Source organism: Xyrauchen texanus, chromosome 20 (genome assembly GCF_025860055.1).
Source record: "Xyrauchen texanus isolate HMW12.3.18 chromosome 20, RBS_HiC_50CHRs, whole genome shotgun sequence".
Lineage (NCBI taxonomy): Eukaryota > Metazoa > Chordata > Actinopteri > Cypriniformes > Catostomidae > Xyrauchen > Xyrauchen texanus.
This window is the reverse complement of record NC_068295.1, coordinates 30505261-30522005: the sequence shown is the minus strand read 5'-3', so window position 1 is coordinate 30522005 and position 16745 is coordinate 30505261. Positions and strand designations below refer to the sequence as shown.

At 36.6% G+C, this 16745-nt stretch overlaps 1 protein-coding gene across 1 annotated transcript; it reads right to left on the bottom strand.

The window, feature by feature from the left end:
* Positions 1–112: 112 nt before the first annotated feature.
* On the bottom strand, positions 113–15187 carry LOC127660756 (S-adenosylmethionine synthase-like). Its single transcript, XM_052151159.1, has 9 exons — positions 14811–15187; positions 12139–12216; positions 11376–11498; positions 11147–11259; positions 10900–11043; positions 9283–9501; positions 7339–7521; positions 7047–7180; positions 113–5560 (listed from the first exon to the last, which is right to left on the bottom strand). Exons 1-9 carry the CDS (start codon positions 14884–14886, stop codon positions 5458–5460), a joined length of 1173 nt encoding a protein of 390 aa, XP_052007119.1. The 5' UTR covers positions 14887–15187; the 3' UTR covers positions 113–5457.
* Between the last annotated feature and the right edge of the window lie 1558 nt (positions 15188–16745).

The window sequence follows — 16745 nt, the reverse complement described above, 5'->3', positions numbered from 1 at the left end:
AATATATATATATATATATATATATATATATATATATATATATATATATATATATATATATATATATATGTGTGTGTATATGTGTGTATTTGATCATATGCAGCTTATATTAATGCTGATTCTAAGCTGAATGAAATCAGCAGAAACCTCACGCAAAACAGGCGCATAAGCTTATCACAAGTCTGCAGTAATGGTTGCCATTCCAGAATGAATATGAGAAGTTCTGACTGTTGTTTGCATTGTGACCAAATGTAATTTGGCTATTTTGTCCTGAGGTAAATGTGAGTAGGCTTCCCACTCGATGTCATGTGTTGTTGAAGTGAGAGAGTTGGTTACAAGGAAGCATCTTGTACTTTAAAAGAGTTTTCTCAAAAGTGTCCCTTTAAGGTAAAGAATAGATTGTCCCTGGCCCTAGTAAATAGTTTGAAATGTGCTCACAGTTTGAAAAAACAAAATAATAATAAATGCAGCTGGACTGCAAGGTCATAATTAATTATTGAAAATATTATTGTTATACATTGGTTAAATGTGTTCACATTACCAGTCTGACACATACATTTATATTGTTCCTCATTAGAAAGGGAGTTTGCATCATTTAATCAGTCAGGGTGAGAACCATGTTTGTATTGCATTTCCGTTTATCACCAGCTAATGCTATCAGCGCTGTCCTGAAAAAATATTCCATGTCATGTTCGTTTACAAGTTGTATCTAATTCTCTGCCCTCAGAAATTTCAGATAAGTCTTTTTCTTGCTGTTCCACAACATTTTAAATTATGTCTTATTTGATCAACCGGAGTTGATACAACGTTTTACACTGCCTTCAGCTGCTTCGGACCTGCTTAAACCAGCCTAAGATATTTAGCATGTCACCCAGCTGGTTTTAGATTTTTTTTAGAAACGTTCAGGTGGTCAGGTTGGAAGACCAGCTGGCAGCCCATCTAAACCAGCTAAGACTAGCAAACCATCATGCAGACCAGCAAGAATTTTCTTGATGTTCAATTTTTTGCTTCAGTTGTATAACTTTTGGCTCAAATCTGTGTTAAACCTTATAATTTGTCATCGCATCATCTTGCTTACCTCGGAAACGTTTTCTTGGATATTGCTGAAAATACAGCTCAAAGAGTCAAATTGCTGCATTCCCCTTTGCCTAGATTTGTGCTCCTCTTTTTAATCTACCAGTTTACTTAACCTCCATCAGAACTGTTGCCAAAACCTGGACTCTGACAGTTTGTTCATACTTCAAATAGAGAAATAACTAAATCAAACCTATGGCATGTACAAATAGTTGTAGAACTTACTACTTCAAAACAAGGCTCTGCCAAATGTCAGCATTTAATGACATACCAGAGAGCAAAAAGTACCTTCATGTGCCTTTGTTTCAATTAAACCAAAGATTTAATCAGTCATTGGAGAAATGTTTTGTTTATTTGGCAGTATATGTTCTGTATATTTGCTTAAATACAATTTATGGAAATAAAGCAGCATCAGACATTACTCTCATGAACTTTTCATTTTCTTTCATATCTGCTGATGAGCGATGAACTTTGCTTAAGGGAATAGTCCATTAAAAAATATAACCTATCATTATCTCGCCTCATGTCGATTGAAACCTTGAAAACGCATTTGTTTACAACAAACATACAATCTAGCAGAATGTTACAAAGGCAAATGTCATCAAAATAATTTGCATGGGGGGAACTAATAATGAATCCAATTACAAACAAACTGTTTTAAGATTGAAAACTACAGCCCTTAAGTAAATGATAGCTAGTCTAGTGGCATTGTATGGAAAAGCAGCTTGGACATAAAACATAATGTTTGGAATTACATGAGGGTGAATAAATTGTAACTGAATTTTCATTTTGGGGTGAATTATTGCTTTAAAGCCTGTTGCATCACCTGTTAAATTCAAGTCGTTCCTGTGAATGGTCACCATGTCTTTTGCTTTAGAGTTATAACGCAACTAAAAGCACAATCAATTTTGGTGTTCTTGTTTGACTTACTAGAATGGTATTCTAGTAAGTGTATGTGACCTATTGAAAAGTGTAATGTTTGGTTAATATATCAAGAGTCATTCCTGATGCCATGCATATATATGGAAACCACACAAATATGAAGAATTTTCCACACTTTAATTATTCACAATTATTTACATATTAGATCTTAAATTCTGTGACAAGTTGACCATCTAAAAGGAAATGGTAAGAATATAGTGGGTTTCAGTGTTTGTAAGTGTTCATGCCTCTGTAGAACACACACAAGTCAAAAGAAAAAAGATTGCAAAGTGGCTTATACACACACGCACACACCCCCCTCAACATAATTTGGCTTTGCTTTTGTTCTTAAATTAACTACACATCCATACAGTACACTTGCACACAAATACATCTTCACTCTCTAGTGGTGAAAAATACTTTGTAAGATCAGCACAGCAATATGTACATGTAAACAAGAAGGCATAGCTTACTCATTAAAATCCAAATGGCTCTAAAGCTAATTTACTTCTGATGCAAGAAAAAAAGGCACACAAATTAGACCTTTTTTAAGACTTAATATATGATGTGATGAATATGACAACAATTAGCAACATTCCTCAAATCTGATTGGACAAGTGTCATTACAAGAGTGTTGTTATTTAGTATATCAGCACTGTTTGTAGACACGTTACAGGCAATAGTTGATCCTGCTTTGGCTTTGTTTGAAAATATTTTCATTGGAGGAACCAAATTAGACAAAATAACTGGCCATGCTATGTCTGAAATGTAAATTACTTGATAGTACCTTTTTGTTTATAGAACTGCTGTATAAAAGCAATATCACACGCACAATGATTTTATTGTGCTGAATATCAGCATGGCTGTGATTTATAGACGGATAGATTGATGGATAGATACACAGTTGAAGTCAGTAGTTTACATACACTTAGGTTGAAGTCATTAAAACTACTTTTTTTTTTAACCACTCCACAGATTTCATATTAGCAAACTATAGTTTTGGTAAGTCGTTTAGGACATGTACTGCAGGATGAGTAATTTTTCCAATAATTGTTTACAGACAGATTGTTTCACTTTTAATTGACTATATCACAATTCCAGTCGGTCAGAAGTATACATGCGCTAAGCTAGCTGTGCCTATAAGCAGCTTGGAAAATTCTGTCTCCTAAAGATGTATGTAGTTTGGTGCAAAAAGTGCAAATCAATCCCAGAACAACAGCAAAGGACCTTGTGAAAATGCTGGAGGAAACAGGTAGACAAGTATCTATATCTACAGTAACATTAGTCCTATATTGACATAACCTGAAAGGCTGCTCAGCAAGGAAGAAGCCACTGCTACAAAACCACCATAAAAAAGCAGACTACAGTTTGCAAGTGCACATGGGGACATCTTACAAACATCTGGTTTGATGAAACAAAAATAGAACTGGCCATAATGTTCATTAAGTTTGGGGGAAAAAGGGTGAGGCTTGCAAGCTGAAGAACACCATCCCAACTGTGAAGCATGGGGGTGGCTGGTGCACTTCACAAAATAAACTCAGCAAAAAAGGAACGTCCCTTTTTCAGGACACTATATTTTAAAGATAATTTAGTAAAAATCCAAATAACTATACAGATCTTTATTGTGAAGGATTTAAACAATGTTTTCCATGCTTGTTCAATGAACCATAAACAATGAATGACCATGCACCTGTGGAACGGTTGTTAAGAAACTAACAGCTTACAGACAGTAGGCAATTAATGTCACAGTTATAAAAACGTAGGACACAAAGAGACCTTTCTACTGACTCTGTAAAACACCAAAAGAAAGATGCCCAGGGTCCCTGCTCATCCGTGTGAATGTACCTTAGGCATGCTGCATGGAGGCATGAGGACTGCAGAGGTGGCCAGGGGCAATAAATTGCAATGTCCGTACTGTGAGACACCTAAGACAGCGCTACAGGGAGACAGGAAGGACAACTGATCAACCTTGCAGTGGCAGACCACGTGTAACAACACCTGCACAGGATTGGTACATCCGAATATCACATCTGTAGGACAGGTACAGGATAGCAACTGCCCGAATTACACCAGGAATGCACAATCTCTCCATCAGTGCTCAGACTGTCCGCAATAGGATGGAATGAGGGCTTGTAGTCCTGTTGTAAGGCAGGTCCTTACCAGACATCACTGGCAACAATGTTGCCTCTAGGCACAATCCCACCTTCGCTACACCAGACAGGACTGGCAAAAAGTGCTCTTCAGTGACGAGTCATGGTTTTGTCTCACCAGGGATGATGGTTGGACTTGCATTTATCGTCGAAGGAATGAGCATTACACCATGTCCTGTACTCTGGAGCGGGATCGATTTGTAGATGGAGGGTCCGCCGGTGTGTAACCGCATCATCAGACTGAGCTTGTTGTCATTGCAGACAATCTCAATGCTTTGCATTACAGGGAAGATACCCTCCTCCCTCATGTGGTACCCTTCCTGCAGGCTCATCCTGACATGACCCTTCAGCATGACAGTGCCACCAGCCATACTGTTCATCTGTCCATGAATTCCTGCAAGACAGGTATGTCAGTGTTCTGCCATGGCAAGCGAAGATCCCGAATCTCAGATCCCTTTGAGCACATCTGGGACCTGTTAGATCGGAGGGTGAGGGCCAGTGCAATTGCCCTCAGAAATGTCCGGGAACTTGCAAGTGCCTTGGTGGAAGAGTGGGGTAAAATCTTACAGCAGGAACTGGCAAATCTGGTGCAGTCCATGAGGAGAAGTTGCACTGAGTACTTAATGCAGCTGGTGGCCACACCAGATACTGACTATTACTTTTGATTTTGATTTTGTGGGCAGAATAGAAAAAGCATGTGCAAGCAAGGATGCCTACAAACCTGACTCAGTTACACCAGTTCTGTCTGGAGGAATGGACCAAAATTCCAGCAACTTTTTGTGAGAAGGTTGTGGAAGGCTTCCCAAAGCATTTGACCCAAGTTAAAAAATGGAAAGGCAACAAAATGGTTATGGGAATGTGATGAAAGAAATAAAAGCTGAAATAAATAATTCTCTCTTGCATTATTCTGTCATTTCACATTCTTAGTAGTGATCCTAACTGACCTAAGACAGGGAATGTTTTCTAAAATTAAATGTCAGGAATTGTGAAAACTGAGTTTAAATGTATTTGACTAAGGTGTATGAAAACTTCTGACTTCAACTGTATATTCAGTACAACAGCAGTCTTTCTCGTGTGATGATGGTTATCAACATGGAACTATTGTGCTCATTATTGTGGGGGGTCCATTCATGACAGACTTTTCAATATAAAGCTGGACTTAATTTTTTAATCATGACATTTACAGTATCCTGCTCCAATCTGCAATGAAGTGTATGGGGAGAAGAGCATTGAAGGAAAGAGATAAAGGGCGTGAGAACATATTCTCTTCAGTTGCAACAGCTGAATGATGAAGTCAGATGAGCATACCATTTTAAACCTTGAGATTCTTAGCCACCTCCCAAGGAAACTCTGATCGGCCAAAATGGCCGTAGCAGGCGGTGCTCTGATAGATTGGCCTCTTCAGGTTTAGGTCCCTGTTTGTGGAAATCAAGGGAGTTAAAGGTTTGCCATTAAGCAGACAGTTTTAATCAAAAGCAAATTATTCCCTTTATGTTTTCTCTCATACCTGCATTGTTGCACATAAACTACTACACATGTGAGTGTAGTGTACTGAGTATGCATTATTACACTCTAATTACAGCTTATGTATTTGAACATGTACACTCACTGAGCACCTTCTAAAGAACACCTGTACACCTACTTATTCATGTGATTATCTGATCAGCCAATCGTGTGACAGCAGTGAAATGCATCAAATCATGCAGATGTGGGTCAGGAGCTTCAGTTAATGTTCACATCAATCATCAGAATGGGGACAAAATGTGATCTCAGTGATTTGGACTTTGGCATGATTGTTGGTATTTCTGTAACTGTTGATCTCCTGGGATTTTCAAGCACAACGGTCTCTAGAATTTACTCCGAATGGTGCCAAAAACAAAAATCATCCAGTAAGCAGCAGTTCTGTGGACGGAAACATCTTGTTGATGAAGTCAACAGAGAATGGCAAGACTGGTTCGAACTGACAGAAAGGCTGTGGTAACTCAGGTAACCACTCTGTACAACTGTAGTGTCGAACCTTGAGGTGGATGGACTGTAACGGCACAACGTTGGGCACTTTATGAGGACCATAGTGTTCCTAATAAAGTGCTCAGTGAGTGTATATTAACAAGCAGATCGAATATAAAACTTTAATAAAAATTATATTATAATACGATAAAAATAATACTTACAGCTCATAAAGATGTAATTTCTCATTCCATGTGAAATCCAGTTAGAGTTAACAGAATACACTTATATCTACAAATAGTTGCCAAAATTTATATAATTGATAATCTGTATCTCTGTAATTTATTTGCAGCATTTCATACTTATCCAGTAATGGTACTACAATTGCATGTGTTATTTGTGTGGAACTATTGGAGAGGTATTAAAGACACTTAATACATAGTGGGTTCAAGTGTGCATTGACTAAAGTGATACTCCCTCTGGAGAAAATGCCTTGCTCACATGTCACAATGGTCCACTGGTGATAAAGCAGGTTTCTTGTGATGAAATTAATTCTTCAGTTGCATTCTTGAGATTAAACATTTACAACTGTTGCATTAACAGCTCCTGTCCTACCAAGACCATTAGGTTTCCATCATCCCCATTATTTATACTCTGAATATTTAGTTGGACACTTATTGCTAGGACAATCTATTTGAAGCAAGCACAATTGCTTGCAGTTGTCATAGATCTAATATTAGTGGAATAATGCCAACTTTAAACCTCTTTTTTGATAGTAAACTGAATTCCTTGAAAATAATGTTAATAATTGACCTACAAATATCAAACCGCCACCACACAAAGTACAAAGCTTGATAACCAAATATTATTTAAGGCTGAAAAATACAAAATGTTGTTTACTCTTCCAGAGGCAAAACAATATTATAAGAACATATTATCTTATTAATTGTTTACCTAACAATGACGCCTGGTCGGAGGTCAAAGTTCTTGTTGACAATCTGTAGCAATTCCTTCTCTGTTTTTTCCGATGAACCATAGGTGAAGAGGGAGATTGACAGTGGGTGGGCGACTCCAATTGCGTAAGACACCTACAGAACATAACATCATAAATGATACATGGAACTGCTCCAGTCCAGACAGCCAGCTTATCCATTACAGTGGTATGTACTCCAAACACAAATTGTTCAATAATGTGTTGCGTTATTTGTGACCTTTTAACTAGACACAGTCTTCACTTTTGTCTCACCTGCACCAGAACTCTTCTGCACAGTTTGGCCTTCACTAGAGACTTAGCCACCCATCGTGCAGCATAAGCAGCAGAGCGGTCCACCTTGGTGTAGTCCTTTCCAGAGAAAGCTCCACCACCATGAGCTCCCCATCCACCATATGTGTCCACAATGATCTTTCTTCCTGTAACACCAGCATCTCCCTGAAAGGCAAAGATTATTTAAATGTTAAAGGAACACCCAAAACCTAAAATTTAGCACTTATTTACTTGGGCTGCGGATTGATACAAATTTCCAGGTTTGATTTGATTCTGATTCACAAGCTCTCAACTTGATTCAATCCTAATTTAGATAAGATTTGATTAGATTCTGATTCATTTGGGATTGTTTGAGTTCTAATGTCCATTTTCATTACAAATATTGAAAATTATATAGGGAACCTTTTTTTTTTTTTTTACAAAATTAACAACAGGGCCCAAACTTTGCAGTTCAATTGTTATTTATTTAACCTCGTGCAACTATGCATCCAAATGCGTGGACATTGTATTTTTTCATTTAAATTAATTTAAACCGATTGAGTACTGTTTACAGGACTCTAGACTGTCATTTATGGGTTAAACCACTGCCTCACTGAGTCACTTGACACAACATTATGCTGTCGATTTCCATTAATCGCTTCTACTGGCGCAGAGCCTGCAAAAGTGCCTCTGTTAAGAAACATATTTATGTTTTTCATTGCAACTGGTTTGGGTATAAAGAGTAGCATATCTAGAAAAGAACAAATTCATTCATTTTTCAGGTGTCCACAAACATGTCCACATAGTGGATTTTGCGACATTATTCCCTGAAAAGTTGAAAAAACATGTTGATATTTTGAATAACTTTCAACATTAACACATCTGTGAGTAATTTTGCTTCATTTTAATATAAATTTTGTTATATATATATTTATCAGTGTACAACACGGTTCTATTCATTAACATTAGTGAATGTATTCCTATATTTCTAAATTCACGGTGCATTTTCCCATTGAGAATCAGAAGCTGGACATTTTTGCTTTCAGAGGATTTGTACGGAGTTAGGATGAAGGTAAGGTGCATTTTTAACAGTTCCAAGATCAGTGCAGATAGACAGCTCACTGGAGGTTAAGTCATTCACTACATAGGGAGCAAGGGAGCATCCTATCATTCAATCCAAACTTCATATAAAAAGTTCAGTTTCAGGCTGCAGATGATGTTCGGAGATTGTAATCAGTTCATAGATTCAGAATTTATCATGTATAATTTTATTTTAACATGGTTTGCAGTGATTGGATGAATGCTGGCCATTACTTTGAATCAGAATGAATTATGTTAATTTCTGATGTAATATCTGTTACGTCTAAAACATAAATAACCAGCATTCCTGGAAAAACAATAACAATTTGTACGAAAAAAATATTTCTATAGCTTGGTATAATTTAAAATGTCATAACTTAGTCCCACTGTCCACAAATGTTCTTCTTCTTCTTATTATTATTATTATGCATGTTTACAAGGTGCTACTAGTTACAAATCAAAAAGGGAAATGGAAAATGCACACAGCAGTCACGCTTGGGTCTCAGGAAGTTAAAATATATAATAAATCAACACAACCAAAACTGAACTGAACTTTAAAGTAAAAGATTGCTCTTGAGATTTTAAGAATTGATATCAGGATTGTTCAAATGAAGATTGCAATTAATCGTAAAATCAGTATTTTTACCCAGCACTATATTTACTCACCCTCATATTGTTCCTATAATTAAAATAATTCTCCTTGTGTGCTCCACAGAAAAAATATCAGCATACGGATTTGGAATGACATAAGGGTGTGTAAATAACAGAATGATCTTTTTTTGGATTAACTTATTCAACACTGTTCATATACAACAGATAAAGCCCTAGAACTCCATAGAAATCCATACACTTGCTGAAGGAACACACCTGAGGCCCTCCAATGACAAAGCGGCCACTTGGCTGCAGGTGATAGACGGTTTTATCATCAATATATTTTGCAGGCACCACTGCCTTGATGACCTTCTCCTTCAAAATGTGTTTCTGTTCTTCCAGTGAAATGTAGTCGTCATGTTGGACAGAGATGACCACTGTGTGAACACGCAAAGGAATCACAGCTCCATTCAACTGCTTGTAGTGCACAGTGACCTGGAGTCATGGAAAACATATAGAGGAAATCTGTGAGGTCATCATTTCAATATACGTGTACAACATAGGGACCGTTAAGAACTTTGGACACTTCCTGCTCTATGGTCTGAAAATGCCATAACTCTAAAATAGACCAGAGGTTTCAACTTCCTGAGAGCTGCCCAGCTTGGGTTGCTGACATGTGCCTAAGAATGACGGGTGCACAATCGTGTCCTCTTCCCCACTGTGGAAAGTAAGCACCAGAGGCCCTGGATGTCATGCCGAGGGTCGTTTTCTCACAAGCATTCAAAGAAACCGCCTCATGGTCACTATCTTGCTCAACAGCAGTCACATGTATTGGCCAATGTACTGGATCAATGAACACTCGGACTGATAAGATAGCATGGTCAATGTCAGTCAGGGGCTTGGAAACTACATAATATGCCTCTAAAGGTACAACTGACAATTATATCAACTGGACACAAAGTGTGAAAAATCAGCTTCTTACTACAACTTAATTGTTCTTTAAAATATAACATTTTACATTAAATTGCATATTATTTCTTTATTATTTTCTTTTTTGGTAGCATTTAAAAACAATCTTCTATTTGTGAACTTTAGCTTACAATGAACAGTATTTTTTTACAGGATGTGTCATCGTTGTTAATGTTAGTAAAACTACAATTGTTCATTGTTAGTTCATCTTAGTTCAAAGTGCATTAACTAATGTTAACAAACACATCTTTTGATTTAAAAAATGTATTACTATATGTTGAAATGAACATTAAATAAGATACTTCCAAATACTTGTTGGAAAATGAGGGTATATGGTGCAGAGCATTATTGATATGTTTATAATTTGCAGCCAAGACTATTACAATTACAATTTTGACAAAACTTAATATCCCAGAAAACCAAATGTTTACATATGTTTACAACATGTGTATATGATCAATTAATATAAGATCACTAAAACATAAGAACATAAAAAAGAAGCACTGGCCCAATAGGGCAAGTCACAGTTACACTGGTAACACTTTACAATAAGTTTTCATTTGTTAACATTAGTTACAATTATTTAACATGAATTAACAATGAACAATAATTTTACAGCATTTATTAATGTTCATATCAAAATATAGTAAAATATTTGTAAAATCAAAAGTTGTATTTAAGTGTTAGTTAATGTACTATGAACTAACAATGAACAATTGTATTTTTATTAACTAGCATTAACAAATATTAATAAATGCTATAACAAATGTAGTGTTTATTGTTAGTTCATGATACCTAATGCATTAATTAATGTTAACAAATGGAACCTCATTGTATAAGTGTTACCGTTACGTCAAATGGCCCGCAACTCTCTCACTCTGGCCCTTATTGTTGAGCCCTGTCTTTTAATGTAACATTACAAACCTGGGTTTTTGAGTCTGGACGGAGCCACGGAATAGTCCCGTCCCGCCGCAGCTCAGCCATTTTGGCATTGAGTTTGTGAGCGAGGACGATAGTGAGCGGCATACACTCTTCTGTCTCATCTGTGGCATAACCAAACATGAGTCCCTAAAACACAAGGGAAGGCAATATAAAGGAATGAAGATGTTTATCATGTGAGCTGCTACAAATGATCCTCAAACACATCTTAACACTTCCTAAGTGTTCTGACCTGGTCTCCTGCTCCAATATCTTCCTCATGTCTGTCAATATGGACGCCCTGTGCTATATCAGGAGACTGCTGCTCCAGAGCCACCAGCACATTGCAGGTTTTATAATCAAAACCTGAACAGTGAGGAGAGAAAGAGCAGATATGTGGAAGGAAGCAAAAGAAGTTGATGAACAAGTAAAAATCTTATATCACAGTAATCACAGTAATGAAAATATTCAGAGGTCTCGACCTTTTTCAGAGTTGTCGTAACCAATATGTTTAATCGTATCACGGACAACCCTTTGGTAGTCCACATTGGCCCGAGATGTGATCTCACCACACAGGAGTACCATGCCAGTCTTACAAACTGTCTCTAATGATAAAGAAAAATAAGCTTAATTAGTCACACAACCCATGTGAAATGAAAATGAACATCTCTGTAGATGAATACTATATAATCCATTGCTATGTTGAGTTTGAATGTGAAGATGTTGTCTATTCAAAAGCCCTTCAAAAAGACCACTCTTTACACTCTTAAAAATAAAGGTCTTCAATGGTTCCTTGGCCCCTTAGGCCCATTTGAAGAACCATTTTACTCCAAAGGTTATTTCAAGGGTTCTTAATTTTGGCTATATGGTTCTTCAGAGATTTAAAAAGATGTTAATGTTACATTTAAAGGTTCTTCAGATCAGTATGTTGGTTGCTGGGTTCTTTGATGCACCAGTACAGATGATTTTCTAAAGAACAACAGAATAAAAAGATCTTTGTGGAAGGTCCTTCTCTACCGTCAGGCTGTAAAACTTTATCTAGTCCTTATTGGAAATGTATTTAAAAAAAAAAGTAAGGACAGAGAGAGTGCAAGCAATGATCACTTTATAACCAAAGAACAGTTAATGTAAGTGATACATTTTTGGACTATACTTATACTATACTAATAATTCATGGACATTTGTGATATTCCCTGAGAGCTTTCATGTCTTTATTTTGTTATTGAATCAGGAATGTCCACTCACCACAGCCCACCTTAGCATCCGGATCCTGCTTCAAGTGTGCATCAAGGACTGCGTCACTGATTTGGTCACAAATTTTATCTATGAAATAGAAAATAAACATGCAGTATTATGAAACAAAGTTATATAATAGTCCAGATAAAGGTTCAAGTATAACTACATTTAATTCACCTGAAATGAATGGTTACTCACCAATAAAATGATCAGCGGACCCACTTTATAGTATGTGTCTTTAATTACTATGTACTTAAGCATTTGATACAATTACCTTATTATGTACATATGTTTTTTGCATTCTATTTACATTTAAAGTACCTAAATACATCTGTAGTTACACTGTTAACCTGACCTCTAATCCTAATCCTAAACCTAACCCTACCCCAACCCTTTCCCTAACCCTTAAACTTAACCCTACCCAACCCTTTCCTTAAACCTAACCTCTAACCTAACCCTAACTCTACTCCTAAACCTACCCTTACCTCAACCTTAATTACACAATAAACAGTGCTGGGTAGTAATGGATTACATGTAATCTGGATTATGTAATCAGATTACAAAAATCAAATTCTTGTAATTGGATTAAATTGCATTTTCAAATACTCATAATTGGGGGCAGTGGTGGCAAAATGTGCAGAAATATGAAACAAAGCCCATCGCTCCTCTGCTGCCTTTGATGCAGTGGAGTCCACTGGATGAAACTTGACATAATACTTGACAAAATGTTTCCTTGTGTGACTCGGTGGAACTCTGCTGTTTTAAAATATTCTGCTCTTTTAGAATAATCTTTATGTTCAAAAGATAATATCTTGCACCTCAGCTTTGGAATAGGCGATGGACTATCAGTAAGCAGTAATGGTTAAAAGTATTTCAGTGTTTTTAGATTAAAACTTTGACCTAAGCAACGTTGTGGATGTTGATTTCATGGTTTTATGATTATGACATTTTAGATAGATTTATGTTGATTTTATGGTCATTAACGTTTGTAGTGCTGTTGTTTTATGCAGTTAAAATGAACTTAATTATAAACTTTGGCCATGCACTGTCATTGCTGTTATATTTAATGTTGATTTCATTCATGTAATGTTTAATGCACTTTTTTAAAATGTCATAAAAAGCTGTTTATGTGAGGCATTTTGTTAGTAATAAAGAATGGAATACATTTCCTTCCTCTTTGTACTTTAATGTTAAAATTATTATTCTACTCAAATGTACATGACGTAAGATTAAAATAGAAAGAGGTTGAAAGTAATCCAAAATAAATCCAAATGTAATCGGATTAGATTACCCCAAAAATGTAATCTAGGAGATTAAGTTACTGATTGCATTCTTTGTCAAGTCATTTGTAATCAGTACCTGATTACAATTCACAAGTAATCCACCCAGCACTGACAATAAATACATTGTAATGTTAGTACATAGTATTTAAAGACACCTAAAGTGGGACCTAATCAGCCAATGCCCTGCTTATGTTTAATAGTTACAATGTCTTTCCTATTGTAAGACTAAGAATGCTGTGCTTTACTATACACAGGAATCCAAACAAATCAAAGCCATAGCTGAGCCACTGGAGGACAATACCAATGGTCCTCTCTTTTCAGAATCATTCACTCAGTCTATATTTGGGCTGCTAGCTGAGGCAACAGCTTAGGTGAGTTACATCAGAATTGACGCTGTCAAAAACAACATCCCAGGGGATAACACAAGACTGACAAACTAGTCAAATCTATGAGATCGCTTTGGTCTAGAACTTAGCTGGATACGTTATGGCATAGATTTTATTGGTCTTGCTTTATTGAACTGCTTAAAATTGTGCTGATGAAAGATGTTTACCAAGACTCTGAAAATCTCACATGGTTTGAGTGGTGAATTTAATAGATACTGAAGTTAAGTATGAAATTGTTGCAAAATGTGTCTTCTGGCAATGGAACCAGACAAGATTTGCCTATGCATTTAGATTGGGGTTATTTGAACCTGTAGAATATGAACCTGTCTTGACCACATTGGCCTTGTAGAAAGACGTGAGAGAAATGCAATGTGGCTGATAAGAAATCTGAGGTCTGGCATTTTCCCCACACTAGACAGAATAAACTACTGAAGCAAAATCTCTTGGTAGACCTATGTGCTCATTATTGACTCCCACTTTTTTCTACTGTGCATGCATTTCAAGGACAGATCTGGGAGAGTGCCATCATAAAATGTCTCATTGTATCAAATTAAAGGCATAACATTATTATGAAATAAATTGCATGGTAAATATGTAACTGAGAAAACCCTCCCAGTGGCACACTGTAATATAACACCCCCTGTAAAAGTCACTACCGCATAATTGACTATTTATGCCTGCTACATTCTCACTCAATGAAATACCAATGGAGCACATGGTACTTTGGAAGTATACTTACTCAATGTGTGAATTACCTGTGTGTGTGTCAGCTTTTGAAATCTATTGACCTATTGCTTAACCACCTCACTTCAACATGTGACTTGTTGAGGCAGGTAAAATAGTCTATTAGTAGGCACATGTCTTTTGGGTTTTCATTGCATGTACAGCGAAACAGAAGTCATTACACAGTACAGAGTTAAGCACATTTTAGTGAAAAATCTTAAGAGATGTTTGAGATTTTAATTTGAAAATCAGATAAAGTTTTGTGTAGATGAAAATAAAAACAAATCACCTGGATGCCCTTCTCCCACCGACTCTGAAGTGAACATGAAGGAGCCATCATCATGAACGTCATTCATTCCTTCCATGTTTGCCAGCAACTTTAAAGAGCTTTAAAAAGTAAATAACAGAAAATATATCAATCAAAGCCTCTGTAATTCCCTCCAACTATAGTTGATGTAGGCCAAGAATGCAGAGCTCCTTATAGTCCTGAGGCTCTCAACGACTTCATGTATAGGAAAGATAGAAAGAAATAGAGGTTTGCAGAGAGATCACTGACTATAAAACAAGTCTTGAAGCAAGTTTGCCCCTATATATGGCAGAAAGAAAACACACACAAAGCTTTACTCACTCTCTCACTCACAAATATACACACATACACACATATGTCATGTGAACGAGTGGGGCAGACCATTTCATGGGGTGTTGTTTGGGGGGAGGAGATTCAAACTCCCAGATACTCTCTGTTAACCCCTTGTGCGCAAAAATCTGTATCATAGAAAAGTTTCCTGTGGGTGGTGACTGGTCTTTGTCAATGGACGCAATGGGTTGATTTATAGTGCAATTAATTTCCCTTTGAAATCACCGGTGATTATTTCATTCTACTAAACATTATCAGACCTGGAGTGTTTGGAAACAGACCTGAGCGTGCCTACATGTGATAAAAACTTTATGGAACCTAAAAGTTTTTTTTTAAGTGATATCAAAACTTAAGGGGGAGTGGTGAGGCCTACTCTTGAGTGATTGGAAGATACAGCACACCTCTTATTTGAAAAAGACGTGCTTGGCAGAAAAACGTATTTTCTGGTTATGCAATGAATGTATTGCAAAATCTTCTTAAAAACTTTGTGGATTAACATATAACAATTAAGTTACAAGACATTCACTGTGGTACTCTGTGATACAAATGTCTTTGGAAAACTAGTGCTTTTAATGTATAACGTCTTTGCCTCTGACTAGAGTTTGCTTAGTTTGTGGGTTGTTGATGCATGTCCATGGACTTTTTTTTAATCAATATCAAGGCTTTAGGTTAAAATGTATTAAAAGTTTTCAAGGAAAGTGAACTGTATATCTTAGGGTCTGGTAACTGTTCACTGTATCTTTTAAGTTTTTGCATTCACCAGTTAACTTTATATGGTCCTCTGGTGTGGCAAACATTTAACTACAAAAGCATTCAACAAAGGATTAGTTAAATGCTGTTGCAGAACATGTGCATTTCTCAAAAGAATTTAATGCCAACTACCCAGGTATCCTTATGTGTGCCCATCTTCTACTTTGTATTCTTCTCATTTAATGGACTGGTAGTTTCAAGATTTAATTATTCTGATGAATCAAATGAATGGTTCCCTTTAAAAGGTTTGAGGCCTGTGGCAACATCTCATGCTACAGTAATTTGTTTCAAGTCAGGGTGTGATCAAAGGTCAAATGTTGAGCTATTACAAGCCACCCATGAGCCATCGAAAACAACATTATTTTTGAATTGAACATCTGTGACAAAGTGAAGCAAAATGCTGTCTATAGACTTATAGTCTATTCTTTGTTACAAGTTGGGCTGTGTCAGATTCAATGTCACATTGCTGTATTGACCCTCAAATGATACATCTCTGTTTGATTTGGACTGTTTAGAACATGATGTATACAAAAACAATTCACTATCACACATAACAGGAAAAATGGCTCACTTACTGGACACCAGCACACTAATACAAAAGGTGAACAGCTAATAAAAGGCGGGTTTGTTCTAGCTTAATATTTAATTAATTGTCCTCTAGTAGATGGTTCCAAAGCAACTTTTACTACATTAATTGCTGGGACCCTCCCTCTGCAGTAATCTTGTGCCCTGTTCAAGGACACAATGGTGACAGGGCAGGATTGAGATCTTAATCTCAGTCTCCAGTTCTTTTAGCACCTCCACATAAGATTTAACCTACAGTGTTTGAACAGAAAG